Source organism: Dioszegia hungarica (genome assembly GCF_025882075.1).
Source record: "Dioszegia hungarica strain PDD-24b-2 chromosome Unknown MKK02contig_2, whole genome shotgun sequence".
NCBI lineage: Eukaryota > Fungi > Basidiomycota > Tremellomycetes > Tremellales > Bulleribasidiaceae > Dioszegia > Dioszegia hungarica.
Genome location: NW_026515766.1, coordinates 224968 through 245352, shown reverse-complemented (window position 1 = coordinate 245352; position 20385 = coordinate 224968). Strand labels below are relative to the sequence as shown.

Below are 20385 nucleotides of genomic sequence, written 5' to 3'. Positions count from 1 at the left end.
TTCAACACATTAGGTCCCTCCATTTCTTCCCCAACGCCTACACTCCGCCCTGCCTACATCACAGCTTACGGTTTCAACTCACTTCACTTCCTCTGATTACTACCATGTCCCACTCCACTGATAGCGAGGTCACGGCGATCCTTCATCAGTGGCGAGACCCCACGTCTGGTACGGTCCACAAGGCGCTTGCGTTCCCTGGGAGCCAATCCGACCCTCTGCCAGTTCAAGGATGGTGTCTTTGCACCGGAAGGGATACTTCTGGTCGCCAATGTTCCACTGGGCTAATTTGGTTCAGATATGATCAGGCAAGCTGGACGGCTTACTTGAGCGGAGCGACACCTTTGCTGCGGAGCTTGCTCCCGGCCACGATCGTGTCTGATCCAGACACAGGGAACGCAGACCTGCCGGAATTCACGGTATACAGGTCTGTCGAGCCTCCCAGCATCACCGCGAGGGGGGCTGCTTGAAGATGGTGGTGTTTGAATTCCTGGAGGTGTACAACATTGCTTTTTGGGCTCTGCCGTGGGGGCTTTCTTCGGTTCGGATTTTTCTCGGACAACATATCTGTACATGATGCAAGGAGTTGCTCGGTACAGACGCAGACATTAGTACAACTCTAGGTTGCATGCTCGATGCCTGCAGGTGGCTCACGAAGAGGGTGGCGAATAGCTGAGGAATGCTGCCCCACGTGGTTTCAGAATAGGTTCCGGCCGTGCCTGACGCGTCAAAACAAATAAACCACCACCTTCAACAGCGCGTCCACTTCAGCTAACCTGTTACCTATATCTATCATGATCTTACCTATACTCACATCTTGACCCGCTCATTGTCACCCTTGTAACCGTCTATATGAGCTGTACACTCCGACAGCGTCGAAATCCACTGCGAAACACACAACCTACTTCCCCTAACAGGCTGAGGATCGATGCTCCCCTTCCCTCGGTCCCGCTCTCGCCAATCGACAAGCTCCACTACCCCTGACCTAGACTCTCTCGACTCCTGGTCACATCCAACACCCTATATCTCCCGGTCGATGGCTCCACGAGGGAGCGCAAGTACAGTCACGTCCATATGGAGCGATGCGGACGACGGGGCGACTGTCTTGCCCAGCTCGGAGGAAGGGGTATGGGGACAGCGGGGAGGATACAAGGAGGATCACAGGGAGAAAAGAGGGGCGGTGGTGGACGCGCCTCTAATAGAGCTGGATAGCGACTATGAGGCTCAGCCGGCTCGCCAAGGAGGGGCGGGGAAGACAGGCCCGACGCCGGCCGATGCGCTCAAGCGTCTTTTGGCGCAGATGGAGGGTGATGCGAAGGCGGCTACCCCTGCAGACCCGTTCGCTATCGGTACGAGTCCGATTAGGCGGCCTACATCGCTACCGCCAACTCAGCCGGCTGCGCGGGCCAGATCACCACCTCTTGCGGCGGAAGGGGGGTATCGAAGGGCGAATTGGCGGGAAGGCAGGAGAATAGGGGTATATCCGCCCACTAGGGAGGCGGGAGACTCTTCGCTGGAGCGAGCGTCAGCTGGAGAGGAGGAAGAGGAGAGTCCGCCGACTCCGCCAGTGCGGATCACCAACCCATACCGCCACTCTGCGCGAAAGACTTCAGGTATGTTGCCTGACTCACCGACTTGAACTCCGCTGGAGCTCTGCGCTGATACAGTAGATCCAAGCACTTCCTCGAAGCATAGGATATCTTCCAGAGCCGCCGTTCTGCAGAATAGTAGGTTGAAGCGTCTGGACCCTTCTGCAGCCAGCCAGCTTATGATCAGGCACATCCCGCTCTCCGCCCCTCCACACCTCTTCATCCCCTGCCCATTCCCCATCCCCCCTCGAAGCCTTTATCGCTCAGCCCTCGCACACTTATCCAGCCGAGCCTTCCTCATCTCGGTCTCCGCCATCCTTCCGCTCGTCTACCTCTACCTCGCGGAAAGGCAAGGAGCGCGCAAACCCGCAGCCGGATCCGCATCCTCTGTCAACGCGCAGACCAGTTTCTGCGGGTCGTCATATTACACCTCGCCGGTCCTCTTCTCCCTCATCTTCGGACGAGGACCATCCCCAATCCCTTCATCGCCCTATACCGTCGCATTCCCGTCCAGCTCGGACGCCTCGGCGCTACAGCGTCGAGCTAGCGCCAGACGACTCGGAGGTATTTGCGCAGGATCTCGAAGCGGGGCAAGGGGTTGATTTGGACCTGGATGAAGAGGAAGAAGCTGGACTCGAAAGACCGTGGGGAAGTGAGAGCGGAAGTGGGGAAGACGAGGATGTGGGACAGGAAGGAGAGATAGGGAAGGGGAATACGAGCCATGATCGGACGGAACGGCCTGCTGATCCTACTCAGCACGCATCGCCGACCTCTCCACATCGATCCAGGGAGGACTCGAGTCGACTCTCCAGGCTTCTCCACGCCGAACGATCTGATCGGCGAGAGACCTCGGTGGATGTCTCGCTACCCCATCGGTCAGATCCAGACGATCCGGAGGAAGGAGAAAGGGGGGGGAGTCTGTCAGAGAGAAGAGCGGGGCTGTTTCGTTCGGGAAGTCGGAACTCGGCGAGGGGGAGTTTATCGCCTCAACCACCACCGGCGTCATCACCACTGGCGGAGACACGGCGGTCACCTATCGCACATACGCCGTCACCTATCGCTCCTCGTCGGTCCCCTGCTCCAAATCGACCCTCTCCTCCGGGACGCACGGACATCGACTCGAGCGGTCTGTCCCTGCTCAATACCCCTCCTTCTATCGCTCAATCCCAATCTCGCCTGGACACCTCCTTCCTCACTGCCGACTCCCGCACCTTCCCATCACCGCCCATACGAGTCGGCATGGCCCTCACACCACCCGTATCTACCCCAAGTCGACCGGCAGCGGGCGAAACGATCTCAGCGCCCACCCCGCACCCGCCTGGGTGGCTCGAACGTACGCCTGGGCGGTCGGTCCGTTTCTCCCCGCTAAGAAAGACGGACAAGGACTGGTCCGTGTCTCAAGCGAGCTCCGGGGCGGACGCGTCAGCCTCGGCCTCGGCCTCGGTTTCGGTTCACCGCCTCAAGCTGTCTCCGGCCAAGCAGGAACGGAAGGGCTCGTCACCCAAAGTGGCATCTCCACTCGGCAGGCCGGACAGATCAGAGAGTGTGGCAGAAGTGGAAGCTGGGGATACATCCCTGACTTCCCGCTTGATCACCCGGCTCTTCCCTCGTCCATCTACTACACTCCGGGATGCCTCGGCTGAGCTCGACCGCGCGCGCAAGCTTACGGTCGAAGCTCAGACGGCGGTAGAGGAGAGCGCGATGGCGTGGATGGAAGCTCTAGGACAGCTGGGCAGACAAGCGGGTCAAGCGGGGAAACAAGGGGCAAGATGGGGGAAATGGGGATGGTGGTTCTCGATGCAGATCCTGCTGGTTTGGTGTGTCTTCCGGCGAGTCTTTCCTTAGCATGGTACGTCATGGCCCCAAGCTGATCAATAGGGTGACACTAGACTACACAGCCTCCCTCAATCCCCATTCGAACACCTTCCAAACCCTCAATCTGAATCCTCATGCCTTGGCCACTCGCGTCCCAGGCGCCCTGTCGGCGTTCATCATACCGAGGGAGAGTGCGAACTTTTTCGATCTGTTGGAGCGGTATGAGGTGCTCAGAAGGGCGGAGGGGGTGTTGGGGGTCATGGAGCCGATTGTAAGAAGAGGTACGGGGAGGGCGGGCGTTTTGGGTGGGGAGGAGGGGCAGAGAGCGGGAGGTAGGATGAGGATGGTGGGTGGTGTACCGAGTTGATCGATGATCTTTAAGAGTAGACGGGATCTGAGCGGGAGGGCCAGACAGGGGAGACAGGGGTGAGGGGGACGTTCGATTTTGCTTTTTCTTTGATATTGTTGTTTTACTCATATCTAGTCATTTATAGCTTGATGGGATCTCATACGGATGTGGTGTATTGACCAGAGGGAGATCATGCTGATGCCGAAACTAACGCATGTGGTATCTATCAAGATTTACAGGTCCGCCTTGGGAGGATAGTGTACTGATCCCCCAACCTGGACCCCAGACGACCCAACCTGCTCAAAAGTCCGTCTGACATCCTGGCGCCTCGCTCATTTGTCTTGTACCAGAAGCAGAGGTAGCACATGATACCAGGCTGTCAAGTCATATATGTCCGTTCGGCTCGAGTGAAGCAATTGCCTTATCAGTACAATGCAGACGAGCGACTAGTGCTCGCCATTAGCTACAGGCACCCAGAGCCCGCCGAAGCCCGCTCCTATCCGCTTGGCCCAGCTCAGATCAGCCTCCCTGACTTCCGTCACTACCGCCTCGCGTCCGCGCTGAATGTCGGCCTTGACGTGCTCGGCGTATAGCTTGTTGATGTGTGAAACCATAGGGCCAGGGGATACTCCATCTGAAGTCAGCGTGGTCGGGCTGGAGACTCACCTCCAATTTGTCGGCCATCAACATGGGTCACAGATATCTGGGCGGGGAAGGTACCACAGCAGAATGCCTGAATGTCAGCTGCGTCACGCAGAGTCGTAAGAGCCTTACCTCGATAGCGCCGTATGCCTCGGTCAAAGAAAAGTCCTGCTCTATAACCTTGATTCCCGCCGCGCGACACACCGCAATCGTTCGTCGGCGAGTGATACCCTGCATCTGGTTGTTCTTTGTCGGCGACCATATCACGAGCTTTCCGGCATCGTCATCCAAGCCCTCCCTGACGATCATGAAGTTGGTGGAGTTACAGGTCTTGACATAGCCGCGATCGTCCAGCATGAGCGCCTCGTCCGCTCCCATAGCGTTGGATTGGATACAAGCTTGAATATCGGTCGCCTTTGACATGTGGTTCCACCTAATATCAGTTCCATCCTGTGCTGTACTCACATCTCGTCCTTGACATCGGGGTTTCCTCGTCTGACATGAACAGTCATAAGCTTGAGTCCGCGCTCGCTGATAGATGGGTCGGGTCGCTTGTGCTCGGCGATGATTACGATGAGTGGGAGCTGGACGTCAGTACGGATCGCAAAGCGAGAGAACCCAGAAGGTGTTAGCTTACGCCGATTGTTGATGCGGGGTTCTGATGGGGTGTCCTCTTCAAGCTAGATGTCAGCTTTGCCAAGGTTAGACTTACCCTCTAGAGACCATCAGCCGGATGTGAACGTCGTCTGATGTCTGCATATCCTGCCAGATCAGCTGTTACCCGACCACATCGACGTGAGACTTACGTTCGCATCCGTAGTCTGGTGGATCATATCCAGCAGCTCGGCTCGAGTACAGCCCAGATCCATATCTACTGTTAGCTCCCATCTCCAGCGGTAGCTCACACATAGCTTTCGCGCTCTCGAATAACCGGTTCAGGTGATCCTTGGCGAATTGGATAACACCCTGTTTCGACCGGATACCTTCCCAGATTCCATCGCCCAGCATGAACGCGCTGTCAAAGACGGACACGGTTGCCTGCTCGCGCGGGACGAGGCGGAACTCGCCAGACATGCCATCGCGCATACCGATGAGTATGGAGGCATTGCGCGTGTCGGGAACGACGGCGTGAGTAGCAGCGACCATTTTAAGTGTGTGATGAAAGGCGGATCAGAGGTAGACAAGAGGTAGACGGTCAGTCGGCCTGGGAAAAGCACCACCTGATATCGCCTTCAGCTGCCTCGCAAACTCCGAGCTCTATTCGGCGTCACCGAGCCTTATCAACTTCTCTTCGGCGTCACCGAGCCTTATCAACTGGCGCCGGCCTCCGATAGGCCGGTATACCACTTCGGGGTGCGGAATTCCAGGAGTGAGAGGCGGACACAGAGCGGCTCGTCATTAATATTGTCGCACGCCATAACTCGCTCTCTCCATGCCGTCGATCCTCGGGCGGCCCGAAGGTTTCGCATTGTCCGATATCGCTCCTTCGCTCCTGCTCCTTCAAGCTTCTAGTCGTTAGACTATATGTATCCCCACGCCCACTCCAGCCCGTATGCATCCCTTCAATAAGTCCAGTATCGACCATGATGAACGCAGAAAACACGCTCATGACCGAAGCTCTCGACGAAAAGGCAGACGGAGTCGTGACCGTTGAGACGACCGAAGAGGATGCTGCACTCGACAAGCGCATCCTGCGCAAGATTGACGGTGTGGTCTTGACGCTGGTCACTATCGTCGCCACCCTCGAGTTTTTGGATAAGAATGTAGGTCCTTCCTACAAGACAGAGCTGATGAGTAGGGCATGGCCTATGCGGCCGTCTTTGGTATGCGGCAAGATACCGGTCTCGTAGGCCAAGAGTACTCCTGGCTCGGCTCGATCTTCTACTTTGGTTACCTCGGTGCTCTCATTCCGTGCCTCTGGCTCGTCAACGTCGTTCACACCGGTATGTTTGTCGGTGTCGCCACCACTTGCTGGGGCATTGTCATCCTCTCCATGGCCGCCTGCAACAACTTTGCTGGTCTCGCTACAGTCCGGTTCCTCCTCGGTGTATTCGAAGCGGGTATCCTTCCAGCGTTCATGATCATCCAGTCCAAGTGGTGGAAGGTGAGTCTAAAATACCTGCTGAGCTGACAGTCAGAGAGAAGAGCAGGCATTGCGAACTGCTTTGTGGTACAACACCTTTGCGGGCATCTTTGGCGGTATTCTGAGTTACGCAAGTAAGTGCTTACTCCAGCAAGGCTAACTCCAGTCGGACATATTCAGGGCAATCTGGCGACATGGCGGTACATCTTCCTCATCTATGGCGCGGTGACTGTCTTTGTCGGCATCCTCGTCACCATAATGCTACCAGACCGGCCTGGGACCGCTTGGTTCCTGACTGTATGTTTGTGCGAATAGCCTATTGGATCGAGAAGCTGATACATCAGGCGCGAGAAAAGGAACGGGCACAGGAGCGACTAGCCGGGAATCAGCAGGGCGCCGACAGCAAGAATTTCAACCCGCGCCATTGCCTCGAGGCCATTACTCAGCCTCAGTACTGGGTAGTCATGTAGGTAGCGCCCTTAGAACTGTCATCACACCCGCTGACGTGCAGCCTGTTTGTCATCGCTCAGTCGATCACCAACGCCGGTATTACCAACTTCAACCCGCTGATCATCGCCGGCTTTGGGTACGACCAGCAAACCACGACCCTTATGGCTACCCCTCAAGCTGCCGTCGCACTTGTTGGGCAGATCATCTTCTCCTTTATCGCCCTCTATGTCCCTAACATCCGGTGTCTGCTATGGATGATCGCCTGTCTACCGGCTCTCGTCGGCGCCATCCTCATCAACAGTAAGTCTTCCTAGGTGTCCAAGCTGACTTTAGCTCTTGATCCGGTTACACAGCGTGCTGGTGCCCTTACCGGTGTCTATCTTATGGGTTTCTATAGTGAGTCAACGACCAAGACGAGGCTGATTCCCAGATGTGCCTTGGGTACTTTGCCTTTCGCTCGTCACCTCGAATACCTCGGGTACGACCAAGAAGGCGTTCGCGTCCGTGTCTGTCGCTGTCGCGTATGCGGTTGGGAATGTAGTCGGGCCTCAACTATTCTTGGCGAACCAGGCGCCGTTCTACAAGCTCGGTCTCTATGCCATGATGGTCTGCTTTGCAAGTGAGTGGCCCAATTGATCATTCTGCAAGAGTCTTGCTCATGTCCAGTTATGTTTCTTTGCGGTGGCGCATATTGGGCGATCGCGTACTCCGAGAATAAGCGCAGGGACCGGCTGTATGGTGTGCCTAATCTGGATCGACAGACGGTTGTAGAGACGGCCTTCAATACGGGCGATACAGACAAGGTCAACAAGGACTATAGGTATTCTTACTGAGTAGTTAAATTTTCGTTGTAACGCGGTTTGGACTGTGCGCATAGGTTTGATTCGCGGTGTACAATTTCTAGAATCTCTTGCATATATGCTTTGGCTAGAGACAGCTAGGTTTCCCGGCCGTGGGAAAGAGGCTGGCTGAATCCGCAACTCCGCATTCCTCGTCGCACGGACTGCCCATCCCCCCCCGAAAGGACCAGTCCGATAGCGATGGATCCTCAATTCAACTCTTCCCACCGCCTCCTATCTCATAACTCAGCATACTCATGTCCGCCTCAATATCAACCCTGAGCGGCAACAGCAAGCTCGTTGGCGCATGCAAGAACTGCCGAGAGCGCAAGGTCAAATGCGATGGCTCCAAACCGATTTGCGTCCCCTGCGGACGCAGCAAGCTGCCCGGATGCAACGTTGCCGAGTGCATCATGTGGACGGACACCTATGTGGAGGACCTCGAGGACAGGGTCAGATGGCTGGAGAAGCTGGTCGAGGCTGCTTATGTGGTCGAAGCTGGAGCTGGCGGCCTGGTTACCAAGGTCCGGACAGGGACGGAGCTGGGGTCGAGGCAGTTCGGCTCAGAAGCTGGGCGCAAGTCGGATACGGTAGTCGAGGAGATTGGACTTCTCAGTCTTCGAGGAGCGGGCTCATATAGTAAGCTGTCTGTCAGGCTTTGACTGACAGCAGCTGGAAGCATGGCGGGCGTGACTATCGCAGCTCTCGTCGCCTCGGTACTACGCTTATATCACCACGAGATCGCCCCATCCCCTTGGCCTGACCCACCTATCTTGATTACCCGGGTACGAGCTGCACATCCTCCATCGCCGCTCGCTTCCCGGTACATCCAAGCCTACCTCTCCATCATACACCCCTTCTACCCCTTTCTCGACCTCTCCACCCTTGCCATCTCAATCACAGCGGTGTATGAGCGCGTCGCGCTCTCCAGGCCAGAACAACCAACGCCTTTTGCTCCCGCCAGCCTTTTCCTCGTTTACGCTCTCGGAGCTCTAAGCATTGACCGGTCCGAATTGCCTTTACTCGACCCGCATAGCCCAGAAGAGTACTACCTCGCCGCTGCTGCCTTTCTCCCAGCCGTCTTTGCCGAGGCCGGACTAGATGCGGTACGCGCGGCGGGTATGTGCTGTCTATGGAGCACAAGGGGATGGGCAGCAAGCGGAGCGGTGTCAGCGGATGCGTGGCAGCTTGCCGGATTCGGCCTACGGCTGGGCATATCGCTGGGATTGACGAGAAACTCGTACAAGTGGGATATGCCGGAGGGGGAGCGGGAGAACAGGCGTAGGGTCTGGTGGTGAGTAGTTGGGAGCGGCGCAAGGCGGAGCTAACGAGTCAGGAGCATGTACGCTATCGAGCGCAGAGTTGCAACTGGTACTGGGCGCGTTCTTGGCATTCGGAATCAAGGTGAGTTGAAGCAGCACCAAGCTGATGCAGCTATCGATGTTCCCTACCCGAATATACTATACGACTATATTCCGGACAGTCTGCAGCGGTTTTTTGGCGGAGAGAGCCCCGCCATCGACATCCGCCCGTTGCTGTATCTCGTCCGACAACGAGCGCTACTCGGCGATATCCTGGAATGTGTATACGTTACGTGAGTCTACTGGCTGCTCTCGCTGATGCTCAGTCGCTCCGAAGGCAGTCCCTCCATGTCTCCAGAGGAAACGACCAACCGAGTTGTCGAGCTCCAGGGCCGCCTGATCGCTTGGCAAGCCGACGTCTCCGAGTACGCCCAACCCGGTACAGCTCAACAAGACGTCTTTCGGCTACTGTTCAATCACGCCGTGCTGGTCCTACATCGCCCCAGTCCGAGCTTTCCCACTCCGGCGGCGGATGCGATGCAGATATGCCTAAGCGCGAGCCGTAACACGATACGTATCGCACATTTCGCGCTCCAGGCCGGGACTCTGGGGAGGATATGCCCAGGATGGGAAGGCTATGTTGGTGTCTTCCTGTCAGGCCTGACGCTGCTATATTGCTCTTGGTAAGTCTAAGTCAGCCGCAGCTCACACCACCAGGGCTGGGACTACATGTGCCGATGCGGCTACGACCACTCAAGGCGACACCGATATTCAGCTATGCCTGTCATTCCTGCAGGACCTGGCGCGCCGGTACCGACTATCAGATCAGTACGCCAGCCTCTTCCGCCAGATCATGCTCGCGTTCGACAAGATTTTGACGGCTTCGCCACTGGACGATCTCTTTCCGGCACGTATCGGGGGCGCGCTGCAAGGGGTCGCGAGAGATGCCGGTTTGTCGTTGCCGATGGATGAGTATATGCAGCTGGATGCGGATAGCGTCGACCTCGTCAATATGTTGTTTGATCCAGCTGGGGCATGGTCTGCGTAATCATACAACTCGGGTCAGTCATGTATGATCTTTGCATCTGTTTCACGTTGGGTCCATCTCAACCTGAGTATCGCTCATGATCACCGTTAACAGCTATACTGATGCAACAACGCGCCACTGCCTGAAGCGGAGGAGGGGGCCATCCGCACAAAACCGCTGACATCGAAGCTCGGTCTACAGCTCTGTTCCGTCGATTGCGACTCAGCTGAGACGTGACTCCGACCGCCGTCCGGCCAGATTTCCTTGTTCGTGGTGCTACCACAGAGTTTGGTGCCCTTCTCTACCACACTGATGAGATGCTGCGCGGCTTCGGTCGCCAGGTACTGGCAAAGGCTCTCCAACGGCACGTTGACGATACGGAAAGGGGCAGAAGTCCTCTGGGTAACGAGGCTATCGCCGTTGTTGTCGCGGCAGCGATGGGCGGCTTCCTCCAGCGCCGCAGCTTCGTCGATGGTGAGGTCGAGCATGTGGTACCCCGTGGGGCGTTCACCTTTCGGATCTTGGCGACGGAGGTACAAGATTGGTTTGACCGCCAGCGTCCTCGCGGGCTGGGGCGTGGAGGACCAGCTTGATGCCCACAATGTCGTTTCCGACCACATTGACGCAGGTGGGTCTGGGCTGATCGTCATTGTCTGGTAGAGAGGAAGGCACGAGGCGCAGTCGACAGTGTCGCCACCGAAAGCGGGTTGGCTGGCGTTGGATGTGGTGGTCAGCTCGTCTTGGGTGGAGGTCGATGGTGCTGTACTGGGCATGATGAAGGTGGAGGGAGTGATACGAGGTCGGCGGGTAAGAAGATCTGCGGGCCAATGGTGTAGAATGGCCTGGGAGAGAGTGAGAATGATCCCGTTTAGGTGGCCCCCTTATGTCCCCCTGCGACGGCCATGTCTAGCCAAGCCTAGAACATACCCCTGAACGACGCTCTTTTGCTGTTCTGCACCGCGCCAAGAGAGCGTCGGGCATCCTTTCTGTAGACCATGCCTCACATTGTGATAGGCGTCATGTCCTCGACTCTAGTACTGCCACTCGAAGCGACCAGCCCCACCTGGAAAGTTCGATGCTTGGGAGGCAAAGTGGCGACTGGAAGAACGAGGAGGAAAGTCGAGGATTCTGAGCCCAGCTTTTAGAGTCACAGCCCGGTATGTCGACCTCTGTGCTGTTCTGTCACGAACCTGTCAATGCCGGAGTGTGCCGTCATCACCTTTAGCTAATCTGTGTTCCCCTACTACTTTGCTGGCAATGGCATGGAATTCTGTGCTTGCGCTCGGTTTACGATTGGGATTGGTCAATACAATCAATGCATCACAACTGGACAGATCACACACGCGACCGGTTCGCCTTGCCATCACCCAGAAGTGCTATCGTTCACGTGGCCTCTTCGAAGCAGCAGAGATGGTGGCGATGGCGGTCGCCAGCGTTGGGTTCGCCTTCGCTACCTCCTCCGTAAGGAACCCGACTGTGGCACTGTCAAGCTCCTCGCACAGCTCGCTGAACATGATCTCGACGGTGCGGACACCAAGAATTTCGTTCACTTCGTCCTTTTCGGTAGCCGCAGCGGCAGTCTCGATCGCCTTCGCCTGGTCTCGGTCGAGTGTGATTGCAGTGTACTGCTCGTCTGGACCTGGATTCTGGGTGAAGGCGATCGAGGGGCTGACGTCAGGTGGTAAAGGGGCTGGTAGCTGACTGGCGCACCAATTCAAAGCCCTGGACCAGACGGACGTCCCCAACGCAGGATTGGCCAACGTGTCAGCAGTCTCGGCAGCCTCGCCGGGCGCAGCAGGAGGGATGGAGAGAAAGCACTCGATGCCCGACTGGCTGGCTGAATGTTTGGGAAGGGTCATGAAAGAGCTGCACTTCTCGTTGCCCGCCCGCACTTAAGTGGCGATACTCTCCCTGATCTTAAAAAGGTGATTGCCGATGAAGGTCGTCGTAGCAACCAACATCGTGGATGGTGACGCTGTTTTCTGCGTCATGGCGGGGAGGGAGGAGATCGAAGGCCGTGTCGTTGGCGAGAATATCGAGGACAGTCCGTGCTTCAGACCGGCTCAGCTCGGCGTGCCTGTGCATGAACCTATACCTCTTGTGTTCAGAGTCGGTGTCGTAGCCGACGTACTGCGAGAGCGTCAACTTGGGTTACTTGCCGGTGACGAACCAGCTGGCCAACCATGCCAGACCTGTAGGCTCGTCTGGGATCCTCAATGTGCAGTCGATGATCCGGCTTCCTCCGCTGCCGAGAGTGAACTCGCGCGTTGAGTCAGTGGGTGGGGAGGACATGGCGACGTATGGTCGAGGTGGTAGGACAGTCAGGTGTGGCGCTGAAAGGGTATGCGTGAGTACAGATGTGAAGAGGATATAATGGTGAAGCTGGATGTGGTTCTGGTGTGGCGAGTGGTATTTAGGAAAAAGCGACAAAGAGGAAAAGAGGGGGGCAGAAGTCTCACCTTATAACACCCCAGCCTGCAGCAGCGCTGGCATATTCGGAATCGCCACTCACTTGATGCCCTGTACCGCCATATTCAGGAGTTCTGTCTCCTTTTGAGTGACCTGGCGTGGCAGTGCTCTTACGCGTGTGAAGCTGTCGGAGCGTGGAAGTCGACATGGCGGAAAGGCGGGGAATCGTCCTTGGTCACCCATGTATGTGTGAGCACTTGGCATGGCCTGCGCGCAATTCCTGCTGCGGCATAATTAGGCGTATCCTATGTTGTCTGAAGAGAAGCGAGTCTGCAATCTAGATCCGAAATGCTCGAACAGTGAATTCTGCGGCATTTTCCTCTCCGTGACTGGTTATCCTTTGGTCCGGGGCAGCAGCTCCTAATCCAGGCAGACATGACCGGTAAAGTTGCATGGGCGGGCGGAAAGTACATGTGCCGCCTAGCTGCTGTGTACCAGAAATTCAGACGGGTGCTTTCTGAAGGAATCATGATGTGCATCCAAAAATCCCCAGGTCATCATTGAGTACCCTCGATCTGCTGAGTCTGCTGACCCGTGATCGTGACCCGTTGCACTCGGAGCTGCGCCTCGATCCAACGGATGGCCTCACTGCACGCCGGGTCGAAGTCCGAGCGCAAAGTTGAGAGTTTGCCCTCTTCCGGCTCGTGAGATGTCGTGTCTCTTTCATTGGCATCCCGGATGGCGATGGCATCCTTGGCGCGCAGCTCGACAAAGAGAGGAACACGCCCGGGACTCGTCAGGATGATGAACGTGTCCGAGGGTTCGGCGTTCGACTTTGCCGCCCTGGCGGATGTGTCGGACGTAGATCCGATACACTTGCAGAGGCTTCCCAAGCACCCCGCGCCACTCCTCTCCGTGGGCGCATCGGGTGCATGCAGGGAGTATGAGGTGGTGTCGGGGTCGACGAGAGTGAAGGGTGGGCGTTGACGAGTGCCTGTGGGTGGCCTCGGAGAGAAGATATGAGACATCGGTATATCTTCCATGATGTTGCGGATGAGTCTTGTAATGTGAGCTCGCTTGGATAGAGGTCGTAGGGCCGAGGCAGAGGCGAAGAGAGAGGGGGAAGAAAGAGAGGGCTTGTGTGGAGATATGGCCAGCTTTTCACCCAGTCGGAGCAAATCTCCTTTCTTTTTCCACAATTTACGCTATCCTTTGAGACCTCGTGCTTAATGTTCGAGCTTGGCTGACCGCTCAGATCTGAAGACGACTTTGCCTTGCATGCGGTCCTCCAGCCTCGCGACACGCCGGTGTGGCTGTACATGTTTCAGATGCACATTCTGAAACACCTTACGTCACTCTGATCTCGCACGTGTGTGCGGCATAAAAAAGGTTCCGCTAATCAGATCAGTGCTGTTATTGGAAAGTCTATTTTTGCCAGTCAATAATAGGCGTTTGACCATCTACCCCATCTCTTCTTGCTCTTCTCTTGCTCGGCCATCCCCCACTGCTATCCACGACTGGATGTGAGCTGCGATCCGCTCCGATAAACAGCAAGCTGCTTCCCAGCTACTTGTTCGAATTTCCCGCTTCGAAAACGGTCCCGTTTTGCCCCTTCTCCACCCCATCTCGCGCAAATCAACCCCGTACCGATGGACAGCTACGCCGGCCCCGGTCCATACCGCATCCTCAACCTCGTCGTCCTCCCATGACTCCGTGATCTATCAGTCAGCAGGATGGCCGCCCGCTCGCCCGTCATCGCCTTCACGCCGGCCCCTGCGGTCCCAGCTTCGTTCCCAACGGTGGACCCACCCCCGGCACTTCCCCTCTCGCCTATCCTGAATCGGTCCCCCAATCCTCAGCCTACACCACGCAGCCCCAGACCCGAGTTCGCGGAGCTTCTCACGCCGGCCAAGCTCAGGCGGAAACGGCGGCATGGGGCCCCAGCGGTTGGTCCACCCTCGTCAGTCGCCGGACCGAGTCGGGGCGGATGGCAGACGGGCCAAGGGGACGTGTATAGAGGAGCGGTACTGGACCCGACTGTCCCGGTGGAGAAGAAGGTAGAGACGGACGATGAGGCGGTGACGTTCGAGAGCTCGAGCAGCGGGTCGACGTGGAGTATCGTCAGCGATCTCGAGAGGGGTCGGAGGAAGACTGTGGCTGCTCTTGAGAGATTGGGGGAGAGGATAGGTATGCGACGGGGGAGCGATACGAGCTCTGCGAGTTCTGCGTCCAGCTCAAGGCTCGACAGGACGCAATCGCTCGAGCCTCCTCTGCGGAACCAGACGTCTCGGCGACGACTGTCGATGAGCCGGCGGATCACGCGGACTCTGACTCGGCGGTCCTCGGTCGATAGTACGCCGGACGCACCGCGGCGAGAGTACATACCTCGCAAGAGAGAGTTTGTGCTTCTTCTACCGGAAGGCGAAGGAGGAGGAGATAGAGTCATCTCCACGCCGAGTCTACCGGGGGTTTTGGACAGTATCAAAGGACTACGGGTACGCGCTGGTATCGATACCCAGACCCCAGCACCTTCTAGAGGCGGATCCGCTCCCGGTCGACCTCGTCGTCCACAGGCTCACCGCTCCCACACCTCTTTCGCCCATCCACCAGTCCCCGTCCGGCTCCACTCTGGGATCGCCACCCCGCTCGGCCGTTCCCCACTATCCTCCCCGCCTTTACAGAACGGCACGAAGCCCAAATCCGTTTCTGACCTCTTACACCTCCCCTCCCCCTCTTCGGCTCCAAACCTCACCGGTCTCGTCTCCTCCTTCCCCTCCAACCCCATCCCGACCCCACCCGGCCAAGCACAGGGCGCATGGTGGCTCGACGTATCGTGCCCCACATGGGAAGATCTCCGGGATATCGGCGAACTCCTCTCGCTACACCCGCTCACGCTTGAGGATGTCCTCCAGCAAGATCCGAGGGAAAAGCTCGATATGTTTGATAAGCTCGGATACTATTTTGTGGTTGTCCGGGCGCTGGACGAGACGTATTTCAAGTATACGCCGGGAACGGGGTCGGTGGCTAGTATTGGGGGGCTGGGGAAGGCGGTGCCTAGTCCTGCTTTGTCCGGGGATAGTGGGAGAACGGCGCATGAGAAGGAGAAGGCTGCGGGAACTGGCACGGGTAGTCCGGAGCTGGTTACTACGGATGAGAAGGCCAAGGAGGGGCGTAGAAGAGGATGGGGGATGGGAAGAGCAGTGGGGAAGCTAGCGGGGAGACAAGGGGAGAAGGTGGAGATTGTGGAGGATAATCCGGGGAGGGAGGGGCTGGAGGGTGTAGGTGTCGGAGCGGTGAATGTGTATCTGGCGGTATTTGAGGATGGGGTCGTCAGTGTGAGTACTGCTCCGCCTCAAACATCTGTAGCGTAAGGCTTTGCTGATTCTTAGTTCCACTACGAAGACATCTCAAAGCACACCATCCGCGTCCGAGATCGTATCCTCTCGCTCGCAGGCGGGGCCGGAGCGGAACATACCTCCGACTGGGTTGCACACGGTCTTATCGACTCTATTGTCGACGCCTTTTTCCCGCTCATCCGATATGTCGACGGGGAGGTGGACGATATCGACTCGTTGACGATTGATCCGAGCGTCGATCCGAGGGCGGCGGTACCGCGGGTCCAGGTGGTTACGCACCAGCCAGAGGGGGTATCGGATGGGGAAAAGGTGGGGATGGGTTCGGAGCAGGAGAAGCGGGAGGAGGTGGAGATGAGTGAAAAGTCACCCCCTATCTTCGGACTCGGAGGGATCACCCGTCGCTCGACACCCTCTTCTGGCCTGACAGCCACAGCCACAACGGCCATCTCGCTCCGTACACGGCTTCGATCCCGACTACCCATAGTCCGTCTCCCCCGCCTCCCCTACTTCCCGCGCAACTCCACCTCCCCTCTTCCAGGCTCAACCGCCCCGCCCTCCCGGTTCAACCCCCTCCCATACCTCCTCCTCGCATTTCACTCTCTCATCTACCTCCGCCTCTTCTTCCTTCCTATATCCTCAGCGACGCACCGGTCTCACCACGCCACCGAACCGATCTTTGACCGCACGACCATGTTGCGCCGAATAACGGATCTGAGGCGGCTCGTGACGGGCCTGACGAGGTTGTTGGGGACGAAACATCAGGTGATTGGGCGGATGAGGAAACGCGCGGCGAAAGGGAGTGGGGGGCTGGGGTACAGAGGTGCAGGAAGGGGAAGGGGGGAAGGAGGGGCGAGTGCGGTGGCTGCTTATATTGGGGATGTGGAGGGTGAGTCACGGTTCTTTTTACCTCTGACCTCGCTTTCGGTCCATCCCCCTGCTTTGTACTTGTCTTTTCCCCCTGCTTCTTACTTGCCTTTGAGGAGCATTAGGAGCTGGTTCAGTCGGAGGTGGATCGAAGCTGATGCCGCAGACCATATCCTCCTCCTTCAGACGTCACTCATGCACTACGAATACATCCTCTCGCATTGTCAACCCGCATACCTCTCCCATCTCCAAGTCTCGTTCCACATCACCCGGGGTGGTATCGCAAAGCACATTCTGGCACTTTCTGTCGTTACCATTTCAATACTGCCAATGCAATTCGTCACCAGTAAGTTTCATCTGCCAACCTCCTCCGCGATCTCACCCGAGATTGCTGCACGCTGCAATGCGTACACCGAGTACTAGCTGATCACCAGGTCTACTCGGGACGAACGTCCGTGTCCCGCGCGACGGGGACGCCGACCATCTAGACGAAAATGGGGATCTAGCCGGATACATTACATTCGGCGTGACCACCGCGATCGTATTTGTGATTGTGTGTATTATGGTGGGACTTGTGAGGTGGTGGAGATGGGGAGCGAGGCGGAAGTTTGCGGAAAGAAGGGGGGCGGAGGTACCTTCTGCGTGGGACGGGTATTGGGGCCTGAAGTAGGGGATCTACGAGTAGTATAATGTTGTTGATATTAGGTATCGTATCGTATCTTACCCTATCTTGCATTGCGTTGTTTTGGGACCGATAGTACAAGCTGTGAAGGGGCACCAGGGCAGACTGAGCAGAGAGGTGCTGCAGCTGGGCGATGTCACCGTTGGGGAACAAAAGAGAGGCGCGTCAGCGTGATGACATCATCGCGTAGGCCCAAGCTTCGCCACCCAAACGTTCCAGCCTGCGATCCATCCAGCCATCCATCCAAACATCTACCTTAGCTATCTCTGCCTGATTGTATCTCTGTCATCCCTCCGTCCCTTAGGCATATCAGTATCCAAAATGGTCCGCCTCCGCGTCCTCATATCCACCCCCGAAAAGCCCTACCCACCCACCCAACTCCTTCCCGTGAATCTCGCAACACCGACCAGCATCAAGACGCCTGGTTTTGAAGGGGAGATATCCGTCTGGGTGAAGGATTATGCGGGGGATGAGAAGCGGGGAGAGGGGGAGGAGTATTTCGGGCAGGAGGGGAGAGGGGGGATGACTTATGCTATTGTGACGAGGGGTGAGTACTGACTGGACTTGTCGCATTTCATTGATTGGAGCGGGGGAACTGCCTCGAGGATGTAGGCTGTGCCCCTCAAGGATCAAGGACTGAGGAACTCAGGCACTCACTGAAGCCACCTTTGATGATATCATCTGTGAAGCGAGCTGAGAGCTGATCTTCCAGGCCGATTCCTCGATCCGGTCGATGCGGACGACCTTGTCTTTGGTAACATGTTCGAAAAGCCCATCAAGTCACAACTACCATGGGGGAGCAGTATAGCTATCAAAGCGATGCAGTAAGTAGTGCTCCCCATGCCAAGAACTCATTCTCTGCTACAGCAGCAGGGGAGTTTTGAGCGCAGAGGACGTAGGCTGATGGACAGCTTCTTGGATCCCACGCTCGAGGTAGACGTCTATGGCGAAAAGCCATGGGCGTTATCACCGACACTAGCGACCTTCAACTATCTTTCACTGACCGCAAAGAAGCCGGAATATACCCCGTCGATATTAGAGAAGAGCGTGGAGAGGTTGGGGGAGCTGTATGATGGTCGTAAGTCTCGGTCATCTCTCATCGGCGATCCCGCCTCGGCTGGTCGGGTCAGCCCTCGGGCGAGACCATCGATATCTGAGGAGAGAATAGGTATAGTATACTGATTGTGCAGCATCACCTCCGCCTGGAGAAGGTATGGCCGAGAGCGCAGAACAGGCCGCGCGGAAAAAGTGGTTAGGAAACAAAGACCACCGGAAGGCTGTAACGCTGGACAAGTCGACATGGGTCGGTATGGAGTTTTGCAATGGTTATCTGGGTGAGCTAGGCTCACTCCGATCCTCTGCCGAACAGGATATCCGGGTTGAGCTGATACCTCAGACTTCAATACCCTCTCGGCTAAGCTCCCACCACCCTTCAACCTCTCCTTCCCCCTCCTGCAATACTGGGACGGCCAGCCGGTCACGTACGTGTGCAAAAAACGCGCGCCGCCCGGATCGAAAGACCAGACGGACGGGGAAGTGTACTTTGCGGTGGCGTTTGAGATTGTCGATGAGGAGGCGAAGCAGTTGTTGGCGGAGAAGGAGGGACATGGGGAGGCGGGGCCTGCTGCTGTTGTCCCTACAACTGGGTCTAAAGGGGCGAATGGGGATGGGAGGAAGGAGGATGAGGATAGTGATGAGGAGGGAACGTTTGAGGATGCGGAGACGGGGGATCTGTCGGATGATGTGGATTAGAGCTTAGATGATGTTACTTATATGGTCTGCAACTGACAGACACTGACTCATGCCGCTCCACAGCCATCGGCATGACCGCACGCGTCGAGGCCTTCGGAGTTTGCTACTGGTTTGTAGTGATCGTGCACCCTCAAACCGCCACGAAGTCAGAGGGCTGGGGCACCAGGCATATAGTTACATCACCACTGTATGCGCACCAAGACTTTGAACATCTTACGCCATGGACCCGCTTGCTATCGACATCACGTGCCTCGTATCACGGCACGACACTGATTATCCGAAGACAGGCCTACCTATGTATGTTTGTGTGAGCTGACCAAGTATCTGATAATTCTCGACGCCAATCCGCCACATTCGCAAGACGAAGCGAACCTTTGTGTCCAGTGCCCCTTTAGCACGAGTTCGATCGCGTTCCAGGTGGTCATTTAGTACAAGGGATTTTCATCCTGGCCCGCTCGTCCTGCTGCTCGCCTCTCGACCATATAATGGCGATAACTCGCCAGCCCGCCTCGCCCTTCGTATCTCGTCCTACTCACAGTCATTCGTCATACCAGCACAACACAATCCACTTCACGCTTTCTATCATGTCTTCTGATCCCACCGACGTCCAAACGCGCGAGTTTGGAGACAGTTTCTGGGAGCACCTCACCAAAGGTCTGACCAGTGGCCAAATCACCCTCGAACGCTATTGCGGGGGGCTCATCGCCCCAGGCGCCACACTCTTTGTTGCAAGTCACGCCGCAGGATGGCCGGCAGAGTTCGAGGCCATCGTATCAGCTCTCACGATCGGCACCAGTATCGCCACGATCTGTGTCACTGACAGTGCTCAGAAAGTCGAAGCCACCGGTGACGATGCTCAGAAAGCCAAAGCCACCGAGTTCCTCGAATCTCTCCGAAGCGGTGCACTCAAGGTGGCAGCGATCGGAGCCGGGCTCGGGGGACTTGCAGCGGTGGCGTCGCAGGGTTCAGATCTGCTGGTTGTCCCTACCTACCTCGTCTTCGCCGGTGGACATCTCTGGGCCATGACTCGCAACTCCGCTCACTCGGCGCTGGACACGAGCGGTTCGGTCCCCGACACCCCTCCCGCCGGGGGTCGGGACTCCATCGTCTAGGCGGCCATGCACTCCAGTCTTCTTCCACGCAGCTACATCATGACTTGTTCCTTTCCTCTGCCAGATCCATATCTTCTGTCTGCTACGTCTTGTAACTCTTGTCTATACGTCCATGCAT

The 20385-nt window shown here is 56.9% G+C and overlaps 7 protein-coding genes across 7 annotated transcripts; 5 read left to right on the top strand and 2 right to left on the bottom strand.

Annotated features, from left to right (window-relative positions):
* Window positions 1-1033: 1033 nt before the first annotated feature.
* MKK02DRAFT_29272 (uncharacterized protein) lies at window positions 1034-3768 on the top strand (the record flags this gene model as incomplete). Its single annotated transcript, XM_053087770.1, has 4 exons — window positions 1034-1610; window positions 1668-1724; window positions 1774-3403; window positions 3465-3768. 4 exons carry the CDS (start codon window positions 1034-1036, stop codon window positions 3766-3768), a joined length of 2568 nt encoding a protein of 855 aa, XP_052948931.1.
* Window positions 3769-4196: 428 nt separating this feature from the next.
* Window positions 4197-5538, bottom strand: MKK02DRAFT_39440 (aminotransferase; the record flags this gene model as incomplete). The annotated part of the gene is made up of 8 exons (XM_053090596.1): window positions 4197-4384; window positions 4417-4483; window positions 4525-4825; window positions 4858-4976; window positions 5030-5072; window positions 5105-5154; window positions 5199-5263; window positions 5298-5538. The coding sequence occupies 8 exons, from the start codon at window positions 5536-5538 to the stop codon at window positions 4197-4199; spliced, it is 1074 nt and encodes a 357-aa protein (XP_052948930.1).
* A 440-nt stretch (window positions 5539-5978) lies between these two features.
* On the top strand, window positions 5979-7758 carry MKK02DRAFT_39439 (major facilitator superfamily domain-containing protein; the record flags this gene model as incomplete). The annotated part of the gene is made up of 9 exons (XM_053090595.1): window positions 5979-6155; window positions 6191-6496; window positions 6531-6609; window positions 6642-6772; window positions 6820-6941; window positions 6987-7225; window positions 7259-7321; window positions 7356-7544; window positions 7592-7758. 9 exons carry the CDS (start codon window positions 5979-5981, stop codon window positions 7756-7758), a joined length of 1473 nt encoding a protein of 490 aa, XP_052948929.1.
* A 263-nt stretch (window positions 7759-8021) lies between these two features.
* MKK02DRAFT_39438 (fungal-specific transcription factor domain-containing protein) lies at window positions 8022-10113 on the top strand (the record flags this gene model as incomplete). The annotated part of the gene is made up of 6 exons (XM_053090594.1): window positions 8022-8403; window positions 8437-9058; window positions 9101-9168; window positions 9199-9358; window positions 9392-9748; window positions 9783-10113. 6 exons carry the CDS (start codon window positions 8022-8024, stop codon window positions 10111-10113), a joined length of 1920 nt encoding a protein of 639 aa, XP_052948928.1.
* An 86-nt stretch (window positions 10114-10199) lies between these two features.
* On the bottom strand, window positions 10200-10865 carry MKK02DRAFT_39437 (uncharacterized protein; the record flags this gene model as incomplete). Its single annotated transcript, XM_053090593.1, has 1 exon — window positions 10200-10865. The coding sequence occupies one exon, from the start codon at window positions 10863-10865 to the stop codon at window positions 10200-10202; it is 666 nt and encodes a 221-aa protein (XP_052948927.1).
* Window positions 10866-14234: 3369 nt separating this feature from the next.
* Window positions 14235-17391, top strand: MKK02DRAFT_18823 (putative cation transporter; the record flags this gene model as incomplete). Its single annotated transcript, XM_053086013.1, has 6 exons — window positions 14235-15836; window positions 15891-16124; window positions 16167-16344; window positions 16396-16669; window positions 16865-17067; window positions 17156-17391. The coding sequence occupies 6 exons, from the start codon at window positions 14235-14237 to the stop codon at window positions 17389-17391; spliced, it is 2727 nt and encodes a 908-aa protein (XP_052948926.1).
* Window positions 17392-17724: 333 nt separating this feature from the next.
* On the top strand, window positions 17725-19155 carry MKK02DRAFT_39433 (uncharacterized protein; the record flags this gene model as incomplete). The annotated part of the gene is made up of 5 exons (XM_053090592.1): window positions 17725-17950; window positions 18116-18227; window positions 18315-18481; window positions 18594-18737; window positions 18800-19155. The coding sequence occupies 5 exons, from the start codon at window positions 17725-17727 to the stop codon at window positions 19153-19155; spliced, it is 1005 nt and encodes a 334-aa protein (XP_052948925.1).
* Window positions 19156-20385: the final 1230 nt, after the last annotated feature.